This window comes from Heterodontus francisci, chromosome 10 (genome assembly GCF_036365525.1).
Source record: "Heterodontus francisci isolate sHetFra1 chromosome 10, sHetFra1.hap1, whole genome shotgun sequence".
In the NCBI taxonomy this organism is placed as follows: domain Eukaryota; kingdom Metazoa; phylum Chordata; class Chondrichthyes; order Heterodontiformes; family Heterodontidae; genus Heterodontus; species Heterodontus francisci.
In genome coordinates, this window is record NC_090380.1 from 29,136,010 (window position 1) to 29,149,733 (window position 13,724).

At 43.5% G+C, this 13,724-nt stretch overlaps 1 protein-coding gene across 1 annotated transcript in view; it reads left to right on the forward strand.

Moving 5' to 3' along the window:
* The window catches only part of wwc3 (WWC family member 3), a 247,151-nt gene that overhangs the window by 111,700 nt on the left and 121,727 nt on the right, over positions 1-13,724 (forward strand). The window contains exon 2 of the mRNA XM_068040348.1: positions 3,945-4,054. Within this exon, the coding sequence (XP_067896449.1) occupies positions 3,945-4,054 (110 nt within the window). The remainder of the gene's footprint in view (positions 1-3,944; positions 4,055-13,724) is intronic.

Below are 13,724 nucleotides of genomic sequence, written 5' to 3' on the forward strand. Positions count from 1 at the left end.
CCCTGTTGCTCCTACATCTTTCCATAATCTGTTTACATATTTGTACCTCTATCTCACGCTCGCTGTTGGGAGGCCTGTAGTACAGCCCCAACATTGTTACCGCACCCTTCCTATTTCTGAGTTCTGCCCATATTGCCTCACTGCTCGAGTCCTCCATAGTGCCCTCCTTCAGCACAGCTGTGATATCCTCTTTGACCAGTACTGCAACTCCTCCACCCCTTTTACCTCCCTCTCTATCCCGCCGGAAGCATCAATATCCTGGGATATTTAGTTGCCAATCATGCCCTTCCCTCAACCAAGTCTCAGTAATAGCAATAACATCATACTCCCAGGTACTAATCCAGGCCCTAAGTTCATCTGCCTTACCTACTACACTTCTTGCATTAAAACAAATGCACCTCAGACCACCAGTCCCTTTGCGTTCATCATCTGCTCCCTGTCTACTCTTTTCCTTAGTCACGCTGACTTCATTATCTAGTTCCTTACAGGCTTTAGTTACTACCTCCTTACTGTCCACTGACCTCCTCATTTGGTTCCCATCCCCCTGCCACATTAGTTTAAACCCTCCCCAACAGCGTTAGCAAAAGCACCCCCAAGGACATTGGTTCCAGTCCGGCCCAGGCGTAGACAGTCCAATTTGTAAAAGTCCCACCTCCCCCAGAACCGGTCCCAATGTCCCAAAAATCTGAACCCCCTCCCTCCTGCACCATCTCTCAAGCCACGCATCCTGACTATTCTTTCATTTCTACTCTGACTATCACGTGGCACTGGTAGCAATCCTGAGATTACTACCTCTGAGGTCCTACTTTTTAACTTGGCTCCTAACTCCCTAAATTCTGCTTGTAGGACCTCATCCCGTTTTTTACCTATATCATTGGTGCCTATGTGCACAACGACAACTGGCTGTTCACCCTCCCCCTTCAGAATGTTCTGCAGCCGATCTGAGACATCCCTGACCCGTGCACCTGGGAGGCAACATACCATTCGGGAGTCTTGTTTTCGACCACAGAACCGCCTATCTACTCCCCTTACAATCGGATCCCCGATAACTATAGCCCTTCCACTCTTTGTGCACACATGCATATGTCAATATGCACACAGCAAGGTCCAATAAATGGCAATGAAAGAAATGACCAGATCATCTGCTTTGGCAATGTTGATTAAAGGATGAATGTTCGTCAAGACACTGGGTTGAACTCATCCTTGTTGTTCTTTGAAGTAGTGACATAGTGACAGGGGATCTTTTATGTCATTGTCATAAAAAATGAAAGTGGGCTGAGTGCAGGTACTGCACCAAAAAAAATTCATCTACATTGTCATAATGTAGTTGTAAACTTCATAATGTAGTTGTAAACTCACTGTGTATGCATGCATTTTAACATGCTGAACTGCTTTTTACTGCGGGCTGTTTTACTGTCAGCAAAGGGCACATTCCAAAGCTGCAGGAGCTTTGCTGATAGCAGAGGTGAAGGAAGTAATTATATTGCTCCTTGAGGAATGGAATGTGCTTGACATTTTGCTGTAAACAGGCCTCTCTTTACTTCGGATTTTGAAACCGTGTTTTTTCAGTCGAGACGAGAAATGGTTTATTTAAAAGAAGACTGGTTGAAATGCAAACAAATATGGCGATAGTGGTACAGGAGGATTGGGTGCAAAAAGTCCATTTTGCACAAATGACCTTTTAACAATTACAGAAGCGGAAAATCCATTTCTTTCCCTGCTCCTTCCTCTATTCTCTAGATTTTGGATGGGAGCATCAGAGATTGACATCACGTGGCCTATCTGATGGTTGAACAGTGCTGGTTTTAGGAGTGACGAACAACGACACCAACCTGCCACTTGCCCCCCACGCCCCAAAAGGATTAGCCATCAGCAGCTTGATCAATAATGACTTGCTGTAAACTTGAGACTCACCACCCTGTCCATCTCCTGCAACTCACCATTTCCCACAAGATCAAAACTGGACGGCCAATTTTAACCTACTTTTCCCCTTCTTCCCACAGTCTCCAAGAATCTAAAAACTTGCACTCGGCGTCATCTAAGCACAATGTCTTGATTTAGCTGGTCTTTGTTCTTATGCTTTGATTATGCACCTTGGCCTTACAGGCATATTTCTCAATTTTAAAATAAGCAGGCTAGGGCTGGAGTAGTCAAAGCGACATTCATCAACCTTCTAGTCATCTGGAGCAGTTGCAATTTCCATCCTCCAAGATTTAGCTTAGTTGAAGTAATCGTAATAGGATGTGTGATGACTGAGCGAGCAGATGATAGATCAGCAGCTATTGAGTGGACGCTGCATGATGCTTCAGTTATAAATCAAGCTTACTTTGCCAGCACAGTCTCATTTCTCTATGTTGATAAACAGTTAATTTGATAAAACAACCTGCTAGATGGTATTTGCAGGACTATAGGGAAAGAACAGGGGTGTGGGACTAATTGGACTGCTCTTTCAGGCAGCCAGCACAGGCATGATGGGCTGAATGACCTTCTGTGTTGTAAGATCCTATGTTGGTAACTTACTCCTGATGTGCCTCACCCACACTGGAAAAGGTGTGATGAGGATAACAATGATTAGTCACAATCACACCATATGGGATAACACATGAGGATCAAAGGATATATCTTTGTCCAAGTTCTAAGGACTAATGCAATTTCTCTGTAGTAGCTTTGTGACTCTTCCAGGAATGATTTCTCCCCATCATCTGTACAGCATTGTCCATTACATGTAACAAAATGATCCTGAATTAAGTTGCATTTCCAATTCTACAACAATTCTCAGTCACTGTCCCAATAAGTTGTCATGGTCCTTGCAAGATATTAATAAAATAACATCCAGTGAGATGAAGACGAGATCTGTAGCATTCGAGAGATATTGGAGACGTACTGCCAGAGAGCAATAAAGTAGTTTTTCGGCAGCACTGTTCAATGTGTGATTTGTGGCCTTTGGATTATTACATGAGTGGTACGGGGTCCTACTTAGCACTGAGAAGGTTTCTAGGTTTTGATGCATGCTTTACCACGTGCACTAACTACACATGCCACAACAGACCATTCCCCCTATAATAAAGAGGTGGGTGAATCCAGAACAAGGGAATGTTCCTTTAAAATTAGAGCCAGGCCATTTAACTTTAAAATTAGAGCCAGGGGAATGTCAGAAAGCACTCCTTCACACAAATTGGTCTTTGGAATTCTCTTCCTCAAAAGGTGGTGGAAGCAGAGTCTTTGAATATTTTTAAGGCAGAGGTAGATAGATTCTTGATAAGCAAGGGGGTGGGGGTGGTGTGAAAGGTTATCGGAGGTAGGTGGAAATGTGGAGTAATCAGTTCAGCCATGAACTTATTGAATGGCGGAGCAGGCTCAAAGGGCCGAGTGGCCTACTCCTCCTAATTTGTATGTTCGCGTGCACAAGGAGTAGTGGAAATCTGGAAAACTCTTCCCCCAAAAAGCTATTGATGCTAAGTCAATTGAAAATGTCAAAACTGAGATGGATCGATTTTTCATCAAATTTTTTTCCCGTTCTGATGAAAGATCATCAATCTGAAACGTTAAATTTGTTTCCCTTCTCAAAGATGCTAGTGGAAATGTTGAGCATTTCCAGTATCTTCTGTTTTTATTTCAGATTTCCAGCATCTGCAGTATTTTGCTTTTGTATCTGTAGATTTTTGTGAGGTGAAGTTATTGAAGGATATGGAATTGAGGTGAGTGAATGGCATTAAGATACAGATCAGCCATGATCTAACTGAATGGCAGGGCAGGCTTGAGGGGTTGAATGGCCTCCTCCTGTGCCTATGAAGTGAAGAGGTTGTTATTTTGTTTAATTGTCTTTTTTTTTGATCGATTGCTACTGATATTTTAATTTTGAAACTGGACAATCTCCAAGAATGGTTAGTGCACTCCCCACAGACTCCATAAGTTTATAGTCCATGTCTATGTTGCTTTTTCAGACTGACCAAACCACTGACGTTTGCTGACTGTGTTGGCGATGAACTGCCGCTGGGCTGGGAAATAGTTTATGATCCACAGGCTGGCATCTACTATATCGACCATATCAACCGTAAGTATAACTGGGATTCATGTATTTCACAAAATGGAGGCTGGTGTTTTCAGAGTAAGTTCTAATGGGTGGGTCTGTGCTGTCTTATCAAATTCAAGGGCCATAAGCTTTGATCAGCTTTTCTTCTATTTTGCCCTTCATTATTAAAGACAAAACATACGTTCATTCCTTAATACTCCTTAATCATTTTGCATTTTGAAGTATTCTCCTTTTACAGTTCAGTGCTGACTCTGGTATCCCATCAAACCTTACAGGCTGAGTAAAAAAACATTCTCCGTAACGGTGTAGCCCCCTCCCCCACCCATTAACAAGTTGAGGGGGATTGAGGTCTTTTGAAATGACAAAGGGATTCAATAGGCTAGATCCAGAGAAATTATTTCCTCTGCTGGGGGAATCCAGAACAATGGGGGCATGATCTTAACATTAGAGCCAGGTCATTTAGGAGACAAAGCACTTCCTCGCACAAAGGGTATTGGAAATCTGGTGTTTTCCTCCCCCAGAAGGCTGTGGATGCTGGGGGCCAGTTGAAATTTTCAAGACTGAAACCAGTTGATTTTTGTTGGAAAAAATGTTGTGGGATATGTAGCAAAGGCAGATAAATGGAGTTGAGGTACAGATCATCTATGATCCAATAGAATGCCAGAATGTATTTGAGGGGCTGAATGGCCCGCCCCTGCTCCTGTATTTCTATAACTTTCACCTACTTGGTGTTGGTAATTAAATGAGGAGGCTGGGGAATTGATTTGAAAAGGTTTCCTCCCCAAGGGGAGAGCTTCTTCACTTTGTCAGTAGAGCCATGTGGAAAATGATCACCTGGTCCAACCAGACTCAAATCTTGTGTCTATACTGGATGTGCTTTGGCCTACTTGCCAATCAGCTGCACGTGGATTGGTGTTCTTTTCAAGTCTAGATACTAGTGCTGTGATGTAACTCAAAATTTTGTGCTAGTGGATACTTTTAGGTTAAAGTAATTCTCCCTTTCCTCTCTGTTCACTTTCGCCCCTTTGGTATTTTGTTCCCTTTTAAATGGTTTAAGCGACGACAATTAAAGACGCTCTTCTGTTTATCCTTTAAGTAAACTGTTAATTGAAGTATTTTTGCGCAAGTGCTGTAATAGCTTTCAAAACCCTCATTTTGTTGTAACTAAAATTATCTATTTACCGGTGCTCTTTTGAAGTAACTTGTGATGAATATGATGCTTATATTAATTTACTGTTCTTTCAAATACAGAGGAGTTCAATATTTGAAGCATTTCTCATGATGGTTAAACCAAGCTTAAAATGTTAAGCAACTATTCAATTTTATTGCACATCACTGCTGTTGCTGTGTGATGCCTGGGCCAATGCCCTTGTGTGTTTGTATATCAGTATGATGTCCAAAATAAATGTAATAAAATGGAACCAAACTGTTAAGCAACAGCTGGCACAAATTCACCTCTACAAAATAGCTTAAAAATGTCCAGTGGAACTGTAGCTTGCAATCTGTAGGCCAGATTTTTAAAAATCTTTTTTGCAGTTGGCCTTGACTATTATAAATGTAAAGGTTTATAAGCATCAGCTGAGGATAAATTGGACGATTCAGTACCAGAAGAGTTTTTAATCATGTGTTTTACTAGTTCATATAAAATAATAACCCATGTGTAATTGTGACAGAGATGAACAAATTTGGGTTTCCTGCGTATTGGGTCAAGTGGTTGTGACAGTCATGCTTGTATTTGTGATTGGATAATGCAGAATAGCCACCTTTAGATTCTATAATGTTTAGATGGATGATTTTAACATGGCACATTTGCCACTGGGGGCGGGGGAAAGATGGCGGGTGGGCTCATGCCACTTTGCCACCCCTATCCCCACCATTTTGGCTTAGCTGACTGCAGGCACAGGAAGGCCACCTGCCTCCAGAGAACAGTGTCTAAAAGGCTGCTTTGTATCCTGATGTCTTTGGGACAGAGATGCCATTTTAACCATGGGCCTGACTGCAGCACAGGCGTTCTCCAGGCAGTGACAAAGATCTAGGTCACAGGTAAGTACATCCTTTAAAAAAAAATGTTCCAGCTTCCTTGTGGGCCAGAAGGAGCATTGTTGACTAGTTATATCATAGGTGTGACCAGATTCATCTTTGTGTGTCAAAGGACATTCCTCACTCGCTGACACCTGACTAGGTGACTAGACTCGCCTGTGTTGCTCAGAAGATTCATTATCCTGATGGTGAATTTTTTACATGCTCTGAAATATTTTAAAACTTACTTAAATTGGACCTGGGGGAGGACAACAGAATGTTGGATATTTTTACAACACTGTCTTGTACTGTACTGTATCATCAAGTCATCAGTCAGTTTTGAAGTAGAAGTTCTCTCACTTGGCCTCAAAATTCCTTTTGCCTGATTTTGTAACGAGTCAGATGATGTGATAAGAATTGATAAATACATATTTCCAGATTTCACTGAACCCTAACCATCATTATCCAGCAGTAGATTACAGCTGGATGTTTTCCCAGTGCGTTGTTGGGTCTTATTGTTCAGTAAGATTGTTAAATGCTCCTTTTAAAAAAAATTTGTTTTTTTTCCCCCCACCAACGGTATCATAGGGCTAATCTTTTATTCCGTTGGAAATCTACCAAGCATTTTGTTGTCTTGCACAACAGCCTGCATTTGTCAAAACATCACTGAAAAGGGCACGTTAAATACCATCATATACATCAAAGTCTGTATAGATTTAATTACCTCGGGATGGGAGGAGATTCAGATATTTCATATACTGGTGTTCATATGAAGGTCACCACATCTGTGATATTGATGAACTGCCAGGGAAGGAATTTTGGGTTGGATTCCATCAATAGTATTTGGCTCACAATTTCAACTTGTCAGGGGAAGAGGGGGGAATATAGCACTGTCGGGAGATACAGTCTCACACCTTCTCTTACTCTGTTATTTCGTGCCCTTGTGAAACCTGGCATCACAATTCGCCTGTAGTTTGTCTGCGCCTATGTACAACTTTCAGAGGAAGCAAATGTGTTCTTACATGAAAATTCTTAAAAGTTTGCACGTACTCCAGATAAATATTACCATTCTTTGTCGCACAATTACCTAGTCACCCATTCCTACCTCGCTACATTTGTACACACCCAGTCATCCGGTTCCATACCTTGCTTGTGCAAACACTTGCTACAGATATCCAGTGATAGGTAATCTTTGCAGTTATACAAGTTGCAAAGAGTGTTTTGTTTTGATAATATTTCTTGTTTGGGCAAGGGTCTTGCACAAGTTCATTCACCACCTCACCCATTTAGTGTTTTCATTTAGAAACTATTTGATTATGAGGCTCTTTCATTCCCATGTGAATTCTAAAATCATGCTAGTGGGTACAGGCTGGGAGCAAAGGGAAGTGGGTGACCATGTATACATCCCTAAAAACTAGTGCACAGGAGGTAAGTAATCAAAAAGGCTAATGTTGGCCTTTGCCTCAAGGGAGCCAGAATACAAAAGTGAAGAATTGATGTTTCTGTTGTACAGAGCTTTGATTAGACCTTGTCTGGAGGACTGCATTCAGTTTTGGGCATTGAAACTCATGCCTTTGAGGAGGTATAGTGCAGATTTACCAGAATGATAATTGGAAGAAAGGCGTACATTTATATAGCGCCAGACATTTCAAAGTGCTTTACAGCCAATGAAGTACTTTTTGAAGTGTAGTCACTGTTGTAATGCAGGAAACTCACCAAAACAGCAATGTGATGATGACCAGATAATCTGTTTTTGTGATGTTGAGTGAAGGATAAATGTTGGCCAGGACACTGGGAGAACTCCCCTACTGCTCTTCAGAATAGTGTCATGGAATCTTATACATGCAACTGAGCAGGCAGAAGGGGCCTCGGTTTAATACCTCATCCAGACGACTTGGAGTGGGACTTGAACCCAGAACCTTGTGATTCAGAGGCAAGAGTGCTACTAACTGAGCTGCAGCTGACCTATTTGGAGTAAAAGGGTTAAGGGGTAAATCTTGAGGACGGCTCGCAAAACCTGGTTTGTATTTCCTTGAGTTTAGAAGGTTGAGAGGTGATCTAATTGGGGTTGTTAAAATGATAAAGGGGTTTCGTAGGATAGATACAGAGAAACTATTTCTTCTGGTGGGGGAATCCAGAACAAGGGGCACCATCTTAAAATGAGAGCAGGGCCATTTCAGAGTGAAATCAGGAAGCACTTTTTCATACAAAGCAAATCTGGAACTTTCTTCCCCCAAAAAGCTGTTGGTTAGGTCAATTGATAATTTCAAAACTGAGATTGTTGGAAAAGAGTTATGGGAAAAAAAGGTGGGAAAGTGAAGTTGAGGTACAGATTGGCCATGGTCAAATTGCATATGGAACAGGCTTATTGGGCTGCTTGACTTACTCTTGTTCCTATGTTTAATTGATAACATCTCATGTGGTTAAGAAAGTCAGCAGGTTACAGTGTAAAGTGTGTAAGGTGGAAGTGAGGAGGAACCACTGATTTCATGATGCTGCCCCTGCTCCACCCACCATCACAATTTTGGGTTTTTTATACTAGATGTTTCCTCAGGTTCACCATTACTAGCTGCTTCTTTAAGTAAACTTTGTGTTTCCTACTGTCTGGAGTGAACCCCTTTATGCCCAGTGTCCAGGTAAGCAATGAGCCTGACTCAAGGAGTGTACCCAAGAAGTGGAGTATTCAGTCGCTGTAGTCCATTTCACCATTCAATTAGCTTATGGCTGATCAATATCCTAACTTCATCTACCTACCCTGGTTCCAGATCCCTCAATAGCCTTACCTAATGGAAATCAATCAATCTCAGTTTTGAAATGTTCAATTTGCGCCCAGCCTCAGCAGCCTTTTGGGGAAAGAGAATTTCAGATTTCCAGTACCGTTAGTGTGAAGAAGCATTTCCTGACATTGCCCCTAAATGGCTTAGCTTTAATTTTAATCCTTCCCCCCCCCCCACCCCCCCCCCCCCCAATGTTCTGGACTTACCTACCGGGGGAAATTGTTTCTAGGGATCTAGGACTTAGGAGCAGGAGTAGGCCATTTGGCCTTTTGAGCCTGCTCCGCTATTCGATAAGGTTATGGTTGATCTGGTTATGGTCTCAAATCCCTTTTCCTGTCTGCCCCTCATAACCCTTGACTCCCTTGTCAATCAAAAATCTATCTGACTCAGTCTTGAATAAATTCAATGACCCAGCCTCCACTGCTTTCTGGGGAAGAGAATGCCACAGACTAACAACCCTCAGAGAAAAGTTTTCTCCTCATCTCTGTCTTAAATGGGGCACCCCTTTTTCTTAAACTGTGTCCCCCAGTTCTGGTCTCCCCCACAAGAGGAAACATCCTCCCAGTATCCACTCTATCAAGTTCCCTAAGGATCTTGCATGTTTCATTCTTCTCTCTCTATCTATCCTCTCTATCCTATCAACTCCTTTGATCATCTTAGACACCTAAATTTGATAACCCCTAATTCTTCTATATTCAAGCAAATACAAGCATAGTCTTTGCAACTTTCCCTCTTACTTTAACTCTTTTTAGGTTAGGATCACTCTGGTGCATCAGCACTGGACAAACTCCAAGACCAATATATCCTTCCTGAGATGCAGTGCCCAGAACTGAATGCAGCTACTCCAGATGGAGTCTAACCAGAGCTCTGTACAGCTGTAACATAACTTCCACCCTTTCCTATTCCAGCCCTCTTGAGTTAAAAGCCAACATTCCATTAGCCATTTTAATTATTTTTTGTATCTGTCCACTAGCTTTTAGTGAAAAACCCTTATTCTCTGCACCATCTACTGGAACATATCTCGTGTTGCTGCACAAATTCTCATCTCTTTACAGAAGGCAATATGTACTCAACTGAGATGAGTTTGAACTATTAATTGGTTTATTTACATAGGATGTATGAGTGAACTGTACACAGTTTTTACATTAGAATTGCATTCCTTAGTAAATGAAAGCAATAAGAAGACTAGTTCTACGAGCTTATCACTTCAAGGCTAAGCTGACTTAGGCTCTGGACCACAGAGAGCCTTTGGCTACTGGTTGTGAAATCCATAACAGACACATACCAATGATGCAACTCCATAACCTGGCCTCATAAGTCTGTCAGATTGAAGTCTCAGTCCACCGAATTCAGTCACAGAGGACTGTAGCTAATCAAGGACTTGTTCTTTCAATTGCCTCAAGCCAACTGCAGCTCAATGTTGCTAGTCAATCTACCTTTTGAATGATGGCCAAAATAAATGTAATGATTTAATTAAACCAGAACAACGATCAGTCAAACTTAAATGGCTGCAATTTCTAGCGATTGCCTAATATACTGATCAATGAATGCGGCCATTCCAGATAATTTTTTCTATGCTCACTTCATCAATTTTCTGCTACATCTAGAGCTGAAATCATGTGACTACCCTCACCACTCCCATACTCCACCACCCCCCTGCAAGAAACTTTAGATGGAATCTTATGAGTGCCATGGCATTCCCAATGTTGGACCGGGAAGTTGTTGTAACTTCCGCTTCCACCTCAAATCCTATTTCCCACATGATTTTGCATGTAAATTAGCCATGCAGCATCAGGCACGAGGAACACGTGGGATTATGCAGCAGGGCCTTTCATTGGTGGAACCCACCGCCATTGCCCCGAGCACCATGGTCACCACAGATAGAAAACATTCTGTGCTTGCAGCCGCAAGGATCAGCAGACTTCCTTTCATATAAGTATCTTCAGGCTAACTTAAATTGAAGCTTTTACTTAAATCAAAATTTTTTTGCCTCCCTTATTTTGTGAAAGTCACCACCAACCATATCATTTAATTTCCGTACGGCCAAAGTGAGTCACATGTCAGCCAGCAGGCAGCGTCCCGCCCACGGTTCAGTGGTGCCTCCCTGCAGGTTCTCCTCCAGGCCGTCAGGGAAAGGCGGGAGGTCCTGTTCTCTGAAAATGGGGTGCGAAGACCCTCCTGCCACACCGATGTGGCCTGGATGGAGCTACAGAAGATTACCTAATGAAAATCAGTCAATCTCAGTTTTGAAATGTTCAATTTGCCCCCAGCCTCAGCAGCTTTTTGAGGAACCATGGGGTCACTCATAGAACATGGGTGCAGTGCTGCAAGTGAATCAATGACTTGCTCAGATTAGCGAGGGTAACTGGTCCTGGCGAGGCTGCTCCATTGTTTTCTTCCATGGCTCTGTGTCTTTAAGGCAGAGGGTACACAAGGAATTCAGTAGAATGTGTGAGCAGCCTTGGTGCCATTCACTAAATGATGTTGCACCATGATGAAGATTGACATTGCTCACATGCTTGGATGTGTTGTGTGAAAACCAATACAAAATGAGTCATGTTGATGCATGTATACAATGGTTGTGATGCATCATTTGCCATGTTATTAAATCTGCACTGTCTACTACAGGATAAACGGAGCCACAACTAGTGTGTGTGCGCTAGAATGGGAGGATGGGTCCCTGACATCAGGTTGCTGACCATGGCTGAGGAGGAGGCCTCTGACATCACGAGAGAGGAGGATGGCAGGGTGATGGTGAGGCAGGAGTCATAAAGCGCAAGGATGAAGTGTCATCTTTGCTCTTGCATCCATATGTGGAAACTGCGGGAAATTGTGTGAACTCATGTGAAGCACATAATAAAGTGCCTCTGGTTGTGTCTCCATTGCAGGTGCCCGCACTCGAGTAGCAGAACGCCACGTGGCCCGAGAATCCTTCTCTGGGGAGGAAGAGGAAGCCAATGTCCCAGAGGGTGCACCGTCACCTGCCTCTTCTTACACCTCCGCCACTGCAGATACATCCACATGGTCCACGGGGGGAGGGGGGGTTAAGATTAGAATCTGGGTCACAAGCCGATGTGAAGGACACAGACTCACCCCAGCAGCTGAGGGAGCACGTGCCAGCCGGGTCCCTGACAATCTGAGGACTGCTGGGGACCAGGCCCCTGCTCAGCCCCATTCTCATGATGATTCTCTTTGTTGCTACGAGAAGTCTGCTGGATATGCAGCAAAACCATGTTAAAAATATGTCGGCGATGCCTGAGGTCATGCGTGGCTTTGTGTGTGCCGTGGAGGAGACCGTGCAAGCTATGACGTCTGCTATGTCCCAGGCATTTGAGTGTATGGCTTCCTCAGTAGAAAGTCTATTGAGTTCCGTGGTGAGTCTGGTTGATCACTCGAGCCATATGCGATCTGACCTGCACTCCATCACTGTTGCCATGAGCTCCATGCAGTAGAGTCTAAGTGAGAGGGAGAAGAGGAACCTGGACCTCCCTCTGGGTGCTCCTTCCCCTCAGGGAGACAGGCAGGTGCCATCGTGCACACAGATGGAGGAGGAGCACGTGCCAGCTGCCCCAGGGCCTTCCTGTCAGGACACCCCTGGGGTAAACGGTGTCTTGTCCTCCCCTCCTGACATTGACCCCTTTACCTCCAGCAGGCGAGCACACAGGGGATACTCAAGTACCATTGCTGCAGACCCCCAGTAGGATAGAGCCATCAAGACCCCGTTCCTTTTAAGTAAAATTGTCAACAATCTTACCTGCTGTCTGGGATCTTCCAAGCGGCAGCCGGCACTCACACGTCTTCAATTTCCTGTCCAGGGACAGCTGGTGCCACCGAGATGGGGAAGGGGGAAACTTAGGATTTTCAGTGTAGTTGGGGGGGGTGCGGGTATGTGGTCAAAGGTACATTAATAGTGTACAGGAGGGGGCAAAGGGGTGACCTCTGCACTTCGAACAGTTTGGGAGTGGAGAAGGCAACTATTATCTGTAAATGTTATTGTGGGTGGGGCGATGGGGCGATATTTTTTATTGCGGTGTACTGGAGGGGGTACGGTTCTAAATATTTAAATCTAGTGGCAGATCTGGCTGCTCTTTAAAAATGGCGGCAGTGCTTGTGCACAGGCAGTTGCCGGCATTGCAGAGCCCATCCCCATCATGTGAATGGGGGGAACGGTCCAACCGGTGTATTATCTTCAGCCGCTGTGCGGTAGATTGCGGCATGGCGGCGGGAGAATAAAATTCAGCCCTTAGTGTATGCCTCCTATCTTTCTCATTTCAGTGACGAGAGCTGGACATTCTTAAGTCAGGAGGTGGTTTCATGATTGGGAACTCATCCTGTAGAAGAATAAAACCCTCTCTCCCGTCCCCAGTACATTTTGCCTGTTGTTATTATGCAAAAGAAAAGTTATCTTCCCAGTCAGCAAATCAAGTTTGGACAAACTGTGGCTCTTAACTTGAGGTCCAACAAGAATGTTAATGGTATGCTATTGCATGGTGTCTAGTTAGTCAGGCTGAGACTGGAGCGAGCTGCTTTCAGAATGGGGTCCACTGGGCTCTTTAGTGTGAAACCACAAGCAGACTTTCTTTCCAGTCCCTTCAAGGTTCATTGTGGACTGTAAATGCATAGCACATGACTAAAATGTCTTGAGAAAGATCTTCACAAGCTCTTTGTGAAATATACCCTCCATCATGGCATTTATAAACTTTCTATACTTTTTAAATGAGTGCAGGTTTTGCAGTTACTGTTGGCAGTTAAGTAATGTGATGACTGAGATGGGAGGAGTGCACTGTCTTTTCTAGTTCCAGTTCTGCACGGGTCACAACATATATTTTAATGCTTACCCAGTTATCGATGCGATCAATTGTATACATTACTCTTTATCCCAAAATAAAATACAC